We start from the raw sequence: 17,182 nt of genomic DNA on the forward strand, positions 1-17,182 counted from the left end.
AAAAGTTATCTTCAGCAAAAAGAAGAGGAAGCTGCAGTGGCATCTTTAGTAATAATGCTCTCCTCCTTTCTCCCCTGGCAACTTTGGGAAATCTTCCATGTGTTGCAGGCGGCACATCTACTTCCCAAAATATCTATCAGACAGGATCCATTTGATGGGAGCATTTCATCTAAACCCTTCATCTCTATCAGAATGGGGCGGGGTATCAAGTCACATACACACATACACACACACACAAAAGAAAAAAAACAGAAAGAGGTAAAGAGTAGCAGTGTCATCCATAAAGGCATTAGTAAATAAGAAAAGGTCCTTTACCCAGCAATCTAGGGATTTCATCACATTTCATTTAACAGAATCCTTTTTAAGTCTCAATCCCCTCCTTTGTTTTGCAAACAGAGGCAGCTGACAAAACAGATGCTCCCTCTCACTTCAAACCATGGTCATCACTTTCAGAGAGGCCGGTTGGAATCTCCTAATCTTCTTCTTGAGGGCCTTTGAAGCTTTGATACGACAGAGTTTGGGCATCGGAGGAAGAGACTTGGACGAAGTCGGAACAGCTGCTGGCTGCCTGGGAGAAGAATCTGGCCAGACCAGTTCATGCTCATCGTCGTAGTCAAGAGTCAGGCTGCTGCCATTGCTGCTGCCCTCTGAATCACTTTCGCTGGACTCGCTGTCCCCAAAGCGGTTGGCTGTATAGTCACTGACCTCCCCTTCACTGGTCTCTGCAATGGTGGAGTGGAAAAGGGAGGCACACTCTGCAGAGTATTCAGAGTGATCGGACTCACTTCTGGCATATGCGCCAGGGCGAAAGGGGTGGCGGTTCTTGGAACGGGCCCTCATTGTGACAGAGCGTGTAATCCCTGCTCTCCGTGCTGACTGCCTTGGTGGCCCCAAGGCAAAGCCACTTGAAAGGCTGGCCACTTGGGTTTTCGTTGAGATTTCCACCGTAGACTGCCACTTACGCTGCTTTTTCTTGTTGGTGGTGTCTATGTAGGCCGCTTCGAGAGAATACATGGCATTGGCCTGGTAGAGTTCAGGCCCAGAGGGTACTTGAGGGAGTCTGAATGGCACAGGGTACAGGCTGGACTCCGAGCAAGACCTCCCTGTAGCTTCCCCAGCAAAAGTAGGCCTCCGAATGAGGTTCCTTCCTCTGAGCTGCCTCTGAGGCAGACTCCACTCAACGGGCAGCCTGGCAGCAACATGGTGGAGTCCCCTTGCCTTCTCCACAAAGAAAGCCTGCTTCCCAGGCCTCGGTACCTTCTCACTGCTTCTCCTCTTCACCTTCACAGGCTTCGTTTTAGAGTTGGCAAACCTGACCCTGACTTGATGGGATTCTGCGGGGACAAACTTGGCATGAACAAAGCCACCCTGAGGCACTAGGTCGTGGCCTCCTGCCTTGACAGGCTTCTTGTGAGATTTCTTGGTTGGGGCGACATTCGTGTTTGCGGGGCTCAGGCTAGAATCCTCCGTTCCGAGCTGGGAGCTGGAAGAGCTGCGTTCCAGGCTGCTTTCTCCGGCTTCGGTCAGAGGAGAATCCCTTGCTGACGAACTGGCAGAGTAGCAGCCATTCACAGCCAGCGGAGACTCTGCATGGGCCGGGCCAGCCGCCTGCTCAACATTTGCACTGTGCTGAGTCCCCTGCTGTTTGGCACATTCCCCTTCAGGCATTCCCCTCCGCAGCTTCCCCTCCGCTTTGTTACCATGCAGTGAGCTCCCTTGTTTTTCCATCTGGCTGCCACTGCTGTTGATTTTCACTCCACCAGGGCTGGGGATTATAATGAGCCTCTGGAGCATTGTGAATGGCTGGCTCTTTGTTAGACACCTCTCACCGGCGTCCGCCTGATTGTTTCCTCTGGAGCGTGTCAGCTGGAGCAGTTTGTTGATGTAACCTCCTGGCCTGGACTCCGCAACGGGCAGAGTCCTAATCAAACTGGGCCCAACAGTGTGAGGGGCAACTTTGTTAGGCAAGGGGCGAGCCTCTTTTTCTGACGGGGGCCCAGCCAGGGAAAAAAGTGGACTTTGTAAAGCCACAGCGTGAAGAGGGCTAGGGTAAGGGTACACTTCGTTCCCGCTTTTGGAGACCAAGTCACTCTGGTATTTGGGGTCCACACAGAAGAACTGGATTTCCCCTTCGGGGGAGAGCAGAGGAAAGGATTTGGGGTCAGTTACTTTAGGATATCCTGCATCTGCCAGGGCGAGTCTTTCAAGGTCACCTGGTAAGAGGACAGAATTATAAAAAGGTAGTCAACAACGTAAGAACGAAAGTCTGTCTCAGACGCCAAAGACTAAAACCCCTTCTCATTTTTCTCTTGAGTATTTTTATTGGGCAATGAGAGCTCTCAAAATCTAATTGCACCCAAACTTGGCAGTGCTGAACTTTATTTCGCTTCTTGAACACTTCCTTTGCCATAAAGCTGATTCCTGAGTCCTTAATAAAACATCTAAATAGGGCCTCATGCACCCCACTGGTAGAAAGATACACATGCCCAAGAGCTCATTACATCTTACACCCATCATTATGGTCCTCACCAATAAGTTCTTTCAGAAAAAAATGAAACACAGTATTAGACTACCATCTTTTTTTTTATTACTTTTGTGTGTGTGTGTATACATATGTACATGTGCACACACACACACACACACCAGAAAACGAGCTTTCATTATTCTACAGGAATGATTAAGATGGGTTAAAAGAATTTAGATCAGCTAAGGGATGGTTTCACTCATGCTATATGCTACACATAACTTATCCTATTAACTCCTGATGCCTCCCACATAAATGTGTGAAGCAACTTAACTGGAAAGCGCCACCATCATGCCTGAGGAGATGCAAGGTGATATGAAAGTTTTAATGGGATGTGTGTGTGGTTACCTGTGGAAACAGGCCTTGGCCTGGACCTGGTAGGAGTTCCAGAAATATCAGGACAACCTTTGATTTGGCATTCATTACCGATGTAGGCTCCCTGCTGCTGGAACTGGTTATGTACTGTGGTTTCATCCGCAGATTTGGGGCGGTAATCGAAGATGCTGAGACGGGTCTTGGGGTGCTGGGAACTTGGCAAGAGGCTGGCATGGGAAGAAGAGATGGATTCACTGAAGACTGATGTACAGGAATTGGACAGGGAGCAGGAGCCGCCATCACTCAGATCATAAAAGCCTGTGAGGAGATAAAGAGGACATTTTCTGGATTACAGAGAACACATGTACAGCATGACCCTGAACCCAAGTGAAGCACTCCCATGTTTTTCTTTTTACAGAAGGGTCAGCCTTCTGTGGAAAATCTAGATGCAGACTGTTGTTTAAATGATGTCCTTCAACAGTCAATTCTCACATTACCTGAGCTGGGTCTGCTGTCACTGTCAAGATACTCAATGGAGGTCTTGCCAACATCCAACTTCAGTTCACTAATTTGTTGGTCCAGCTGATCCAGGTGGCCTTTCAACCCAACATCTTGTCTCCTCAGACGTGACTGTTAGCAATGGGAGAGTGAAAAAGAGACACTTTCAGACAACTTCTAAGGGACCAGACCAAATTGTGTCATCTTTCAGGGTTAAGCCCACCATCAGAGGAACAATACACACAGAATGGCCACATGGAAGATCTCATGCCCCAAACAACTAGACACACTAGAGCAGTGCTTCCGGAACTTGGGTCTCCCACTGTTTTTGGACTATAACTCCCATCATCCCTAGCTAGCAGGACCAGTGGTCACAGATTAAGGGAACTGTAGTCCAGAAACAGCTGGAGCCAAGTTTCGGAAGCACTACACTAGAGCAAGGAAAGCCAATGTGGTGCTTTCCACATGCTGTTGGACAGCAACTCCCAACAACCCAGGCTAATGATCAGGGATGATGGGAGCTGTAGTTCATCAACATCTAGAGAGCAGAACATTGGCTACACCTGCACTAGAGTAAGCAATGCAAAGGTAATCATACTAGAATGAAAGGATTAGAACACTTGTGAATGGAGCGAGAAACCAACTTGGCTGACAGAACTGCATAATCTTTGCAGATATGGAAGCAAATTGTATTTTATATATTTCTGTAAATGTATACTATTTAAAGTAGTATTCCATCATATTGCAAAGATTTGGGGGTAAGTAATATTTTAAAGCTGGTAGAAATAATAACATTATTAAAAAAGACCACAACAGTCCATTAAAACAGCTTATTAGGCTTCAATTCTACATGCACTTTCCTGAGAATAAGTCTCACTGAACTTGAAGAGACTTACTTTTAAACACACAAATACGTGATTGCACTGTTATTTGCTTAAATTCTGGCCATTGAATGCATGTCCCAAATTTCTTCTAAATGATCACTTGGAAAACACTGGTCTGGTGTGAGCTCCCAGAACACACTAAGAACAGCTTCTACATATGTGCTCAGGGTGCTTCTGAATTCCAAATGAGATTTTACGTGACTTCCATCCACCAAAAAAAGGAACATTCCCACCACTCCTGCTCTCCACCCTATAACATCATGTTATAAGACAAACTACATATTTGTTTTATTTAGTCACTTTCCCTCATCTGAAGAACCCAGGGCAGTTTACAATATAAAAATACAAAATCAGAGCAGAAAATATATACCAAAAAATAACAAACCAATAAACCCCCTTCCTACAAACACACCTGAAAGTTCATAAGATTGTTCAACCAGCAAAAGGTCTGGTTATAGAGAAGCCTGGCGCCTAAAGATATGCAATGGGGAAGGTGCCAGGTGAGCCTCCCTGGGGAGAAACTATCACGCAAAATCTACCAGATGCCTAAGGGAAGCATCCAGTTTAATCCCCAGTAGGGATGGGAAAGACTCCCCTGGCAGAAACCCAGGAGAGCTGTCAGTCAGTGCAGACAATACTGAGCTAGAGGGACTATTGGTCTGACTGAGTATATGGCAGCTTCCTATGTTCCCAAGAAGCATCCCAACCCATGTTACATCTGGAGGGCCCCCTAACAAGCCACTCCAGAAACTCAGGCAGCAACCTCTGGGGCTGGGGGTTTGAAAGGGGAACAGCAAAGTCCTGGCTGCATTCTTAACAAGTATTTTGGATCTCAGCTTAGGCTAGAGAGAGTGAGCCTAAAGCACAGTATGTGCAAAAACCAGCAACCTATTATTTGCCTCACTAAACATTGTTAATTTCATACCCATGGATTAACTTGTCTTTTCCTCATCTGAACACCTTGGAGCCCTTTTAATTCCCAGCAAAATGCAACGGGGTGATTTTCTGCGACTTCAAAAGAGGTATAGAGCAGGCTCATAAAGCCAATGGGCCAAAATGGCATTACGTCCAATTACACTGACTTAATAAATTTCTAGATAAAAGACTTTGTAACACAAAATAACACTGTTCACTTATTGACTTCTTGAAAAACAAATATGTTTTAAAGTGTCTTTTGACTCCCAAAGTACGTTCAAACATGGACACATTCTTGATTTACAGTTCAGGAACAGAATTGTTAAAAGCGTTGCCATTTCAGTAGCACACTGCTCTCCCAAAGAGCCTGCTGTGCTCAGATCCTGCTTGTGAGTCTTCCACAGACATCTGGTTGGCCACTGTGAGAACAGGATGCTGGAACAGATGGGTCACTGGCCTGATCTAGCAGGCTTGTCTTATGTTTCCGTCCTTATGACTAAGACCTTGTGTGTGTGTGTGTGTGTGTGTGTGTGTGTGTGTGTGTGTTGGTGGAGACACTTAACTTAAAGGCCATGGGCCCCATCCTCCTTCAAGTGTTTTCTGGTGAACCCAAGCAATTTGGCTGTTGTAGCAGCAATTAAAAAAACGAATTACTGAGGTGGTGCTGATAAGAAAGGCTACAATCTCTCTGCCTAGGTCCTAGACCAGGCATGGCTCTCCAGATGTTTTGGGACTACAATTCCCATCATCCCTGACCACTGGTTCTGTTAGCTAGGGATGCTGGGAGTTGTAGTCCCAAAACATCTGGAGGGCCAAGTTTGGCCATGCCTGCCCTAAACCATCCAACAGTGCAACAGATGCAGATCTCTCTCTCCCCATACAAGCAAGCTGATGAAAAGGAGAAGGAGTGATGTGAAGCCCCATCATTGTGCTGGCTAGTGTGAGTCCAGACCAGAAGGCCTGAGAGTGGAGTCAGCAATGACAGGGATCTCGGAAGAGAGCCCAGTGCAAGCAGCCCAACTTCACATGGTGGTAGCATCTGTACAGAGCTTGAGATCCCATCCCTCAGGGAGAGGCCCCATTGGTTTGGTCATCTGTCCCAATCCACAAGATGCAAAGAGGACTTTGCCACACATCTGGTGGACTTCAGTCTTAGTTTTACCAATATAAATATGAAGTTATGCTGTACTTCTCTCAGCACCCACAGACAGTTGTACATGTGGCACAGCTTCCCAAAGCGTCCTTACTACAGGGTATTGTGTCCACTACAAAACTTGTTCCGAAAATGTTCGGATTCATTAAATTTCAAACACGGGACAGTTATCATTCACATTTGAAATAGAAAGATGCCAATTTAATTACTTGCGCATTACCTTTCTGAATTTCCTGCATGGAGGGTGGTGGAGGAAACACTTTATGCTTCCCTTTGCCTCACCCGTTCAGGAAGTCAGAGAGTTTTGTTTTCATGGCTGGAATTAATTGCTTAATGATTAATGTTTTGCCAGCCAATCCCTCCCTTTGTGGTTTCTGATTAATGGCAGTGAGGCCACAAAGCGTTCAACAAGGCTCTCAGGTATTCAAAGATAATTTATTGCACCTCCAGGATCTGTTTGTAATTTTACAGCACTTTAACCAACAGAAAATGATTTATATTTGCCTGGTTAACCCTTTCCTCTTTTCCCATTGTCTCCTACTATGGGGAGTGAGGTGGGTCTCATGTTGCTGGGAGACTCAATGCTTCCCATTAACTCCCAACTGCTAAAGACCAAAGTTTGCTTACAATCACTCATCAGGGTCTTTAGATATTCTTTACGATGATCCTGGAGTCTGCTAGCCTCCAGTGAAACTTTGCTAAGGAGAAATTTGTGCAAATTGCATTAGTTGGTACACTTAAAACAGTCAAAGCGCAAAATCTGTGGGACTCTTATGCAACACGTAGGCCAACATCAGAAGAACTGATCAAATATTTTGGAAATCCCATAAGACGGGCATGTTCAGCAGGTTGATTGCGATCTACTGGTCAATCGTGGGGCATCCCTGATTGATTGTGTGATCCAGATTGATCGCCTGATGATGATGATAAAAGCTCAACAACTTTGGGTTCCCCCAAAAAGCTTAACAACTTTGGTGAAGGCTCCCCCCAAAAAGTCCAACAACTTTGGTCAGTCCAAAGGGTAGATCGCTGCCAGTTGTTGTTTTTTTATAGTGGGTAGATCACAGTCTCTTGCCTGCCATAAGGGAATCACCACCGATCAATGGGAGGAATTCATTGTAGCACTATGGCAATTGTTCCTTCAGCACAAGCTAGACTAATGTGTTGCAGTGAGAGGGGGAAAGTGCCATTTGCTTTGAAGGAGACAGTGATGCACCTTTCTTTAGAAGATCTCCCTGGACGCAGAAGTGTTGAACAACTGTTGTTAAATATTAGGTGGGCAGGGAAAGGACTAGAACATGTGAAAAATGAACATGTAAGGACGTTCAGTGGCTGCTCATGAGAAAAGCGCCAGACGCAGAACTTCTAAACTAAGTTCTTTATTGTGCACAGCTATATACAGTGGAGCAAAAGATCAAACGTCCATCTCATCCCTCCGCAGAGTCCAGGAATGAGCTCTTCCTGTTCTTTGTCCAGCAAAAGAGGCTCGGGATTCTGAACCCCCGCCTCCCCCTTCCACGTCCTTCCTGCCTGCGCCCTCGGAGCGTGGGAACCTGATCCCGTTCCCCGCTTTCCCCTTGTTGCTGAGGCTCCGCGATCCTCTCAGAGCCCCTGCACCGCCTTCCTGCCTCTGACTCCCCCTCCCCACTGGAGGAATGGTCGCTTCCGGCTGAGGAGGGGGAGGACGAACTGGTAAACGGCTTCAGGAGTTCTCTATACTGCAAACGCTCCCGCACTCCCACCAGCCGTGGGGAGGGGGGTTTCCTGACGGAACATAATATTTTAGCTGCAGTTCATTCATTTTCAGCTTTGTATTCTTGTTATATGTTATGCTGCTGGACCATAAAGAAGGCTGATCGCCGAAGAATTGATGCTTTTGAATTATGCAAACCTATCCATTCTGAAGGAAATCAGCCTTGAGTGCTCAATGGAAGGACAGATCCTGAAGCTGAGGTTCCAATACTTTGGCCACCTCACAAGAAGAGAACTCCTTGGAAAAGACCCTGATGTTGGGAAAGATTGAGGGCACAAGGAGAAGGGGATGACAGAACGAGATGGTAGGACAGTGTTCTCAAAGCTACCAACATGAGTTGCAGGAGGCAGTGGAAGACAGGAATGCTCTAGTCCATGGGGTCACGAAGAGTCAGTCATGACTAAACAACAACAACAATTCTTGTTATGAAAAAGCTCACCTAGACACTTCGGTTGTTGCATCCATAATCTAGGTTTATGGTGCCATTTAAGCTCCTAGCTTTCATATCTCAGTTTCTAACACTGGGGTTATCATTTCACTCCAGCATCATACCTGGACATGGAAATGAAAATGACTTGGTTTCCCTGACCTCAGACACATTGATGACCTCTGCCAAGAGAAAGACAGGAGATGTGTGACTCTCTTGTTTCACCTCTACCTCACAGCAGCAGCTTTTCATACCATTAGTCATGTTATCCTTCTGCATCAGCTCCATGGGTCAAGCATGCATTGGGGATGGATTCCTGTGTGACACTGCAAGGTCAATTCCCATGGTGCTTAACAGTAGCCTTCCATTGTCACCTGCTGGGACAATGCACCTCCTGCAGTAGGAGTGGAAACACCGCAGCCCATGGGACTCCATTTTGTCACCCTTGTTATTGAACATCTATATTAACCTGGGAGTTGTCACCAGGGCATTTGGAGTGAGGTGTTATCATTATACTGATGATACCACAGATAAAATCTTATGGCATGACTATGTTTTGCAGCTTGGGGCGGAGGATGAAGTGGATTGGTCCTAGAATGCTTTCCAGGGCAGCAAGCAGAAAAAAAGGTGAAGACAACCTCCATTGTGCCACTGAGGAAGCAGTTGTGTTTCTGGTGATGTGTAGTGAGACCCTGTGTACAGTTGGGAGCTGTCATCAGGGGATTTGGAGTGGGGTGTCATCAGTATGACCCCAGCTTTAGCTCTGCTTTCCATCTGAATCAGCAGAGGCCATTCAGGCTCTTGACAGATACTTGGAGGCAGCAATGGGCTAGAATCGGTTGAAGGTCAATAAACCAAAACAGAACCCATAAAGAGATGGGAGGCATTCCATGCATTAAGTTTTAAAGTCTGGGAGGTGAGGAGGTGTCCTGACTTGGACAAGGTCACACTCCCTTTGAAAGAGCAGGCCCTTAACTCAGGCTCCTTGATCCAGCTTGGTCTAGCCTAGGTAGCCTCAGTGGCAAGGAGTGCCTCTTTACAGCTGCTGCTGGTTTGCTACCTACAGCCCTTCCTGGAAAGAGAAGACTTGGTGACCATGATCTACATTCTGGTAACCTTCCATTTTGGGGTAACATGCCATATGTGGGGCTTCCCTCGAAGGTTGTTCAGAAGCTTCAACTAATGCAGAATGCAAAACTGCTGAGAGGCACAACTGGGGAGGATAATGTAGCACCTATTTCTGAGATAACTGTGCTGGTTGCCTATTTGCTTCTGGGCCCAGTGCCGCATGTACAACCTTGGCATTATCAGCACCACGCTCTAACCAACAGAGCTATCCAGGCTAGGGCAGAATGGGAAGTGATATGGAGATTGGGACAGATGACCAAACCAATGGGGCCTCTCCCTGAGGGATGGGATCTCAAGCTCTGTACAGATGCTACCACCATGTGAAGTTGGGCTGCTTGCACTGGACTCTCTTCCGAGATCCCTGTCCATGCTGACTCCACTCTCAGGCCTTCTGGTCTGGACTCACACTAGCCAGCACAATGGTGGGGCTTCACATCACTCCTTCTCCTTTTCATCAGCTTGCTTGTATGGGGAGGGAGAGATCTGCATCCGTTGCACTGGTGGATGGTTTAGGGCAAGCATGGCCAAACTTGCCCCTCCAGCTGTTTTGGGACTACAACTCCCATCATCCCTAGCTAACAGGACCAGTGGTCAGGGATGATGGGAATTGTAGTCCCAAAACAGCTGGAGGGCCGAGTTTGGGGGTGCCTGCTTTCAATCCTGTTGAAGCAGGTGCCTCTGAGCTTAGTGGAACTTACTTCTGAGTAAACAAGCACTCTGGATGGGCTGAATGCACATTAGTAAAAAGATATCATTTACACATCCAGAGCTCCAGATGTTGCTAGCTATGTCAAAACTGGTTTGGATAGCCAAGAATGCAGCAGTTTCCTCCCGAAATACCACATGCTACTTTTCCTATGATAAAATGACTCAACCCATTCTTTATGACCAACGCAGAGAAAGCTCTGTCTCTCCTAATAAAAGGGGACCATGAACTCTCCTTTTTACCCTGTTTTAAACCCCGGTCAAGTGTCTGCCATATCTTGATAAGCTAATCCTCCATTTTCAAGTCTTACTGGGAACAAAACACACATACAAATGAGCTCTTACAGCACAAAGCACGTGTGTCAAATAGGAATGGATTGCTTTGGTCAGAGGTCACTGGGTGTTTCTATTAACCTGTTGGCCTTCAGCAAGCCATAAATGTTTTAAATCATATTCTCTTTGGGCTTCCATAAAATAAAGTGGAGTCATTAGTTAACATTATCAATGACAGGTAATCAAGGGGTTGGCAGTAGACTTGTGCTGCCATTTTGACTCGTAATCAAGATATGCTTGCTGCAATGTTTCACAAGTGGGGCTTAAGCAGCCCCTGAAGGTTAAAGCCAATTTTCACTCTGAGATGCCTTCTGATAAAGCTGCCTACGGTTGGTGAATACCCTTTGTGTTTTCACACCTGATTGATAACTGATGGCCAAGTCTAACACCAATAAGGAGGAGGGGGCAGGGGAGGGGCATCAGAATTAACTCAGTTTACTGAAGTGTGTAATTGCCAGTACTGGAGAGATTAAAGTCTATATTTTGATTGCATTATCCCCCCACCCCAGAAACGAATTCCAGTCCTATATATATATTTGCCACTCTGCAAAAAAAAATAAAAAAATAAAAAAATGCACAGGGGTTAAAAAAAGAAGTTGATGTCACATAAATTCAATCACTTTCCTCTTTTGATCATGCCATCTATTTCAATACTGGATGTAGGAGTTGCAAAAAAAAAAATTCCCCCCACATGCTTGTTTTAATACTGAGGGCAACGGATGCAAAAATAAACATTGCTAAACTATATGGAGTAACAGCAACATGGAGGTTTTATTAGGGCTGACTGAAAAGTCACAAAGATGGAAGCAAGCTTTGGACTTTTTAAGAAGAACAATGCATCAAGCTGGATATTGAGCAAAACCACAGCAAAACAAAGGGCAAGGGAAGAGAAACAGATGATCTGGGAGGCAGTGAACCACGTGTGCATTTTGTATTAGTTTATGGTGGCATGGAGGAGGTTTTTTTTTTGCAGATAATTAAGGTTCGGCCATGTTTTGGTGCAACACGAGACCTTTTTGCACGAGTAGTGAAAAACATGGCAACTCTTCCAGCAGTCATTCAGACTGGTTTCTAGCAAATACTTACCCCACCCCAAAGGACCCACATGACTGCTGGAAGTTTTCTAAGTTCATTTCACACAGAATACATATACCCAAAGGCTCTCTAAGTCTCCTCCCTCCCTCCTTTAAACAGTGATGCTTGATTGGGGGGGGACGGGACTTTAGAGAGCAGCTTTGCCAAACCACTCTCTGAAGCACTTGCCAGCCTCCAGTGATATTTAATGGAAGGGGGGGAGGCTTCAGAAAAGTGCCTTCTGTCCTCCTTCAGTGTTCCTTCCTCAGCAGCTTGCCTAGGCAGCTAGCTGTTCTGTTCTCAGGCTGTAGTTGGTGTGGCCACCTGTTGGCAGCCGTGCAAACTGCAGCATGACAACAGTTTTTCTTCCAGAAATATAGCAGGGGGCAGCAAACATTTTCAGCAGGGAGCCGGTCCACTGTCCCTCAGACTTTGTGGGGGGGGGGGTTGACTATATTTTGGGGGAAAAATATGAATGAATTCCTATGCCCCACAAATAACCCAGAGATGCATTTTTAAATAAAAGGACACATTCTATTCATGTAAAAACACACTGGTTCCCAGACAGTCAGCGGGCCGGATTTAGAAGGCGATTGAGCCGGATCCAGCCCCCGGGCTTTAGTTTGCCTACCCATGTTATAGAGAGATATATTTGAAACCCAGCACAATGTAGTGTAGCAAGAAGTTATAGTGTGCCAGAAAACCTCTAATGTACTTTTAAATTGTTGGTGTGCTACCACCCTATGGGAGGACAGGTTGGATATAAATTTAATCAATTTAATAGGTAGTGGCAGTTAATTACTATTAGCCTCTTCACCTATGAATAAGTCATTCAGATTTTGAGGTCTGCAGCGTGTGAAGCTCAGTTATGCAGGTGTGACTTCAGACACGGTAGACTTGAAGGAGAAAGCTAGGAACCATACATGAGCTAGTAAACTTGAATGTCCTCTTGTAAAGGGGTGGGCTTGCTTTCATACTTCTGGTCTGACTCACTGTTGCATTTGAATCTGGGCAGAAAGCTTGCCTCAAAGCAAACTTGATTTCTGCCAGAGCTTTCTCACTGTGGAACTTTTTTTAATTGGTGGACCCTTCATAATATGCAACATTTTGTTTTACTTATCTGTGTTACATTTGTATTCTGTCCTTTCCTTGCCAAGGCTTTTTTCACCTCAGAATAAGGCTGAGAAATAAGATACTTGATCAAAATTCTCAAATGGCTGCAAGCACAGACCTAGATTTACCACTGGGTGTTTACTTGGCTGCAGTCATTTACAACTCTCCAACAAATGTACTTGTGTAATGCATAGCTTGCAACAGATTTTGCCATATCCACCATTTACAATTTTTGGTGTACACTTTTGCCGCACCTAGGCATAAACCTGTATCAAAATAATGTGTGAAGCAGGCCAGAGAGAAATGTTATGTTGCCTGCATCTAAACTCAACACTCTATCCCAGCCTTCACCAATCTGCCACCCGTAGGATATTTTGGATGGGAGCTATGGTTCAAAACAGCTGAGGGCACCTGGCTGCCAAAGTCTGCTCTAGCCACTATATTTCACTGAAACATCATGCTGAAGAAATTGCCTGAGCTGCTCTAGTCTTTGTTATTACACCACCAGTTGTTTGTGTTAGTTGTAATCAGAACAGGTGATGGGTTTTGAAAGTCATCTCTAAGCCAATGGCCATCATCACATCTTGTGACAGTCAATTCCATGAAGTAATTACGCATTGAGTGAAGAAGTACATTTGTGCTTGTGTCTCTCCTGAACCTACTGCCAACCAACTTTTGAAAGATAAAAATAATGATATTTATCCACTCTCTCTGCACTATTCCCAGCTAGACAGCACAGTTGAAATGTGCATTCCTTAAACTGAAGGGAAAGTAAATAGCAATTGCTTTGTGTTGCTTTTTCTTCTTCCTTTGAGTAAGTTGGTCATCCTGTGCCAGGGATGCAGAATGTGTGGTCCTCTACATGTTGTTGGACTCAAACTCCAACATTCCCAGCCAGCATAGCCAATGGTATAGAAGGATGGGCCCTAAATCAGGTGTGGAGAAACTTAGTCCCTCCAGATGTTGCTAAATTACAACCTCCTGAGCTCCAATAAGCCTGCCCTCGGACGATGAGAACGGTAATTTAGCAACATCTGGAGGGACAAAGGTTCCCCATATATTATTCCATCCACAAGCTAGGAAGTTGGTCCAGTACTTAATTCGTTCCAGAGGTCCGTTCTTAACCTGAAACTGTTCTTAACCTGAAGCACCACTTTAGCTAATGGGGCCTCCTGCTGCCGCTGTGCCACCAGAGCACAATTTCTGTTCTTATCCTGAAGCAAAGTTCTTAACCTGAAGCGTTATTTCTGGGTTAGCGGAGTTTGTAACCTGAAGCATATGGAACCTGAAGTGTATGTAACCCAAAGTACCACTGTATTTTGTAACATTCCCAAGTGGACTGAAATATATTAACTAAGCAGCATCCAATCAGCCTGTCAAATGATACCTCCAGTGGCAATGTTTATGCACCCCTTTTTTCCCAAAGGTAAGATGAAGGATCCCATTCACAGGTATTGCAGATCTGCCATTTCAGTATGATGTGAATTTCTCTCTACATTTCTAGTTAATAGCAAAACAAGTTATTCAATTTATTCAAATATCAATCTTAAAAGACACTCAAGAATATGCTTTATTAAAAAAAAAAACCACCAAGCCAAACCCAAAAATCAAAAGTCCCCAAGTCAATAGTATTTTATATACACAGGGTCACACATTTATTATTTCAGCTTTGTTTAAAGAATGACATCAAAACAAAATTCCCACCCAACAGAAATTTAGTGCACTATACCAGAAATTTAAGTTCTTCACAGACTCCATGACATTTCAGTGAATTTATTCATCAAGACCTTGCAACTGATATGGCAAAATTTGTTTTTTTAGGACTGTGTAGGATGATCTGAAGTGTGCTTACTCAGAAGTAAGTTCCAATAAAATAAGTCAATAGGACTTACTTTCATGCATTGAGAGGCTGAGGTTTAAAAAACAAAATACCGGTAATAAGACATCAGGTAATGGGTGGAGAAGATCAAAGGGAATTCAGCCTCCAAGTGCACTTACCCATAAGAAGTTTCTCACTGACAAGAGTATGTAAGAGCCTAGTCAAAACATGTAGCCACTAATGGAAATGTATTATTACATGGATTTAGAGCAGCTTTAGCTGTTGCATCCGAAAAAGCAAGAAAGTTTGTCAAATGTGACAATTGCCTATAGAGACTGTGTCAATACAAATGTAACTGGGAAAGTGCAAAATCTGAAACACCTCTTAGATTTAAGGCACAAGACAACACGGACTGGTTCAGGGTTCTTATGTCTGTAATTTTAAGAGATCGATTCCTTAATTAAGTAATTTTCCCTTATCATACACCCCTGTTTCATAGAGTGGTTATTCTTTACATCAAACGCATCCATACAGACGTACCCTTTCTCAGACCTTACAACAACACAGCCCTGAATGTTGCATTTTAAAAGACCAAACTATTCGTTACTATTTAACGATGTACCCAACAGTCTCTGAACCATTTTTATGGATCTTTTCAATTAACTTGTGCACTCTCAGTCATCACCCTTCAAACCACCATCCTCCATAGATTCTCTAGTGGAAACGAAAGATTAAATAGATAAAACCTAAATTAGGGGATCAGCCCTAAAATTGTGCAACTAGGGTGTGTGTATAGTTAGGGGGAAGGCAGATCATAATGAGGCTCTGCTCAAGGATAGATTTACTTTGCAAATGTAGGCTGTCCCTAAAAAGCCCCTAAAGCAGAGTTTGCCTAAGCATGAATGAAATAATTCTGCCATCATGCAGCCAGCAAATAATAGACGTTGATGGCTCTATAACTGCAATGGAACCATTTAGTGAGAATAAATTCACTCATCACAGGATTTAAACAGAATAAATCTGAGTTTGGTAACCTGAGTAGGGGCCCGGCCAGAGGTACCAACCGAGTATGACCACCAGTCGAATTAACGTGGTTCATAGTTCGGTTGATTAGAACGTGATGCTGATAATGCCAAGGTCGCGGGTTCGATTCCCTGCATGAGCCAGCTGCATTGCAGGCGGTTGGACTAGATCAGTGCACCCAAACCATTTTGGGGGGCCATGCCGCACCTAAGCATCTCTAAAATCCTGATGCCCCCCTCCCGCGACATATAACTCTTATTATTCAAAAAGTGAACTCCGATTCACGTGGAGGGTGCCTAAAAGGCCATTCACCGTTCATAACCCATTCTCGAAATGCCCCCCTTAAAAATCAAATTGCCCCACGTTGGGAACCACGGAAATATTAGATGATCCTCGAGGTCCCTTCCAACTTTTAGGATTCTAACCTAGCACGGCTTACTCTGACTGGCAGAAGCTCTCCGCAGTTCCAGGCAGGATCCTGTCCCGGTCCTACCTGGAAAGAGGAGGAGGGGGGCGCTTCTACATGCAAAGGAGGATCCCCGGCGCCTGGATCTACCAAGGGATACCCGCTCTCCAGTGGCCCCCCGCCGCAGTGGCCAGACCCCCTCGCCGGCGGGAGACCCCTTACCAGTTGCTCCTTCAAGGCGCTCAGGGTGGCTTCGAGGCGCCGCTCCTTGCTGCGCGCCTGCCTGCCGTCGACCGTCGGCTGCTCGGCCAGCGCCCCGCTCACCAGCGCCCGCTGCTTCTCCCGCAGCACCTGCAGCTCCTGGAGGCCGGCCAGGGCGGCTTGCAGCCTCTCGCCTACCCGGCAGCGGTCCCAGCCACCCGGCCCCCGCTGCTGCTGCTGCTGCGCTGGCCTCCCTAGGAGCATCTTCCGACGCCGTCCGAGCCACAGGCCACGCCGGAGCGAGCGAGGCGGAGCTCAGGAAGGCGCTAACCTCTCCCTCCGCCGCCAGCCGAGCGAATGCAGCCGAGCAGGCGCTGCGGCGGCCGAGGGGGGCGCGCGCGGCCAAGCTGCAGTTCAGCGCCCTCCCCGGCGCGGGGCAGACGCCGAGCGAGCCGAGCCGCCGGAGCAGCCAATCGCGGCTCGAGCTCATTCATTACCTCCCGCAAGCCCCGCCCCCCAGGCTGGGAAGGTTCAACCCAGGGTCTAGACTGCATGTGGACCGCCGCTTTCCCCAACCATGGGCGTGCATGCGCAATTTTCCCCCCCGCCCACCACCACCACCACCACGTGGCCGGTGAATTCAGGCCACCTGCTTGGAAAGATGCGTTGGTGGACTCCGTGGGGGCTTCCTTCCGAGGAGTAGGCATGCTCAGGCTTGATAGGTCAGGTCAGGAAAATTCCTAATGTGTCCTGGTTTTCGAGTGTAAAAATGGCATCTTGTTGTTGTTGTTCAGTCGTTCAGTCGTGTCCGACTCTTCGTGACCCCATGGACCAGAGCACGCCAGGCACGCCTATCCTTCACTGCCTCTCGCAGTTTGGCCAAACTCATGTTAGTAGCTTCAAGAACACTA

The 17,182-nt window shown here is 46.2% G+C and overlaps 1 protein-coding gene across 2 annotated transcripts; it reads right to left on the reverse strand.

The window, feature by feature from the left end:
- Window positions 1–201: 201 nt before the first annotated feature.
- DACT2 (dishevelled binding antagonist of beta catenin 2) lies at window positions 202–16,642 on the reverse strand. 2 transcript variants are annotated; one of them, XM_033144206.1, is made up of 4 exons: window positions 16,293–16,642; window positions 3,337–3,469; window positions 2,873–3,157; window positions 202–2,213 (listed from the first exon to the last, which is right to left on the reverse strand). In XM_033144206.1, exons 1-4 carry the CDS (start codon window positions 16,533–16,535, stop codon window positions 430–432), a joined length of 2,445 nt encoding a protein of 814 aa, XP_033000097.1. In that variant the 5' UTR covers window positions 16,536–16,642; the 3' UTR covers window positions 202–429. The 2 variants fall into 2 exon arrangements, with proteins under 2 accessions (XP_033000097.1, XP_033000098.1); XM_033144207.1 differs by lacking the exon at window positions 16,293–16,642 and adding an exon at window positions 6,879–6,939.
- Between the last annotated feature and the right edge of the window lie 540 nt (window positions 16,643–17,182).

This window comes from Lacerta agilis, chromosome 3 (genome assembly GCF_009819535.1).
Source record: "Lacerta agilis isolate rLacAgi1 chromosome 3, rLacAgi1.pri, whole genome shotgun sequence".
Classification (NCBI taxonomy): domain Eukaryota; kingdom Metazoa; phylum Chordata; class Lepidosauria; order Squamata; family Lacertidae; genus Lacerta; species Lacerta agilis.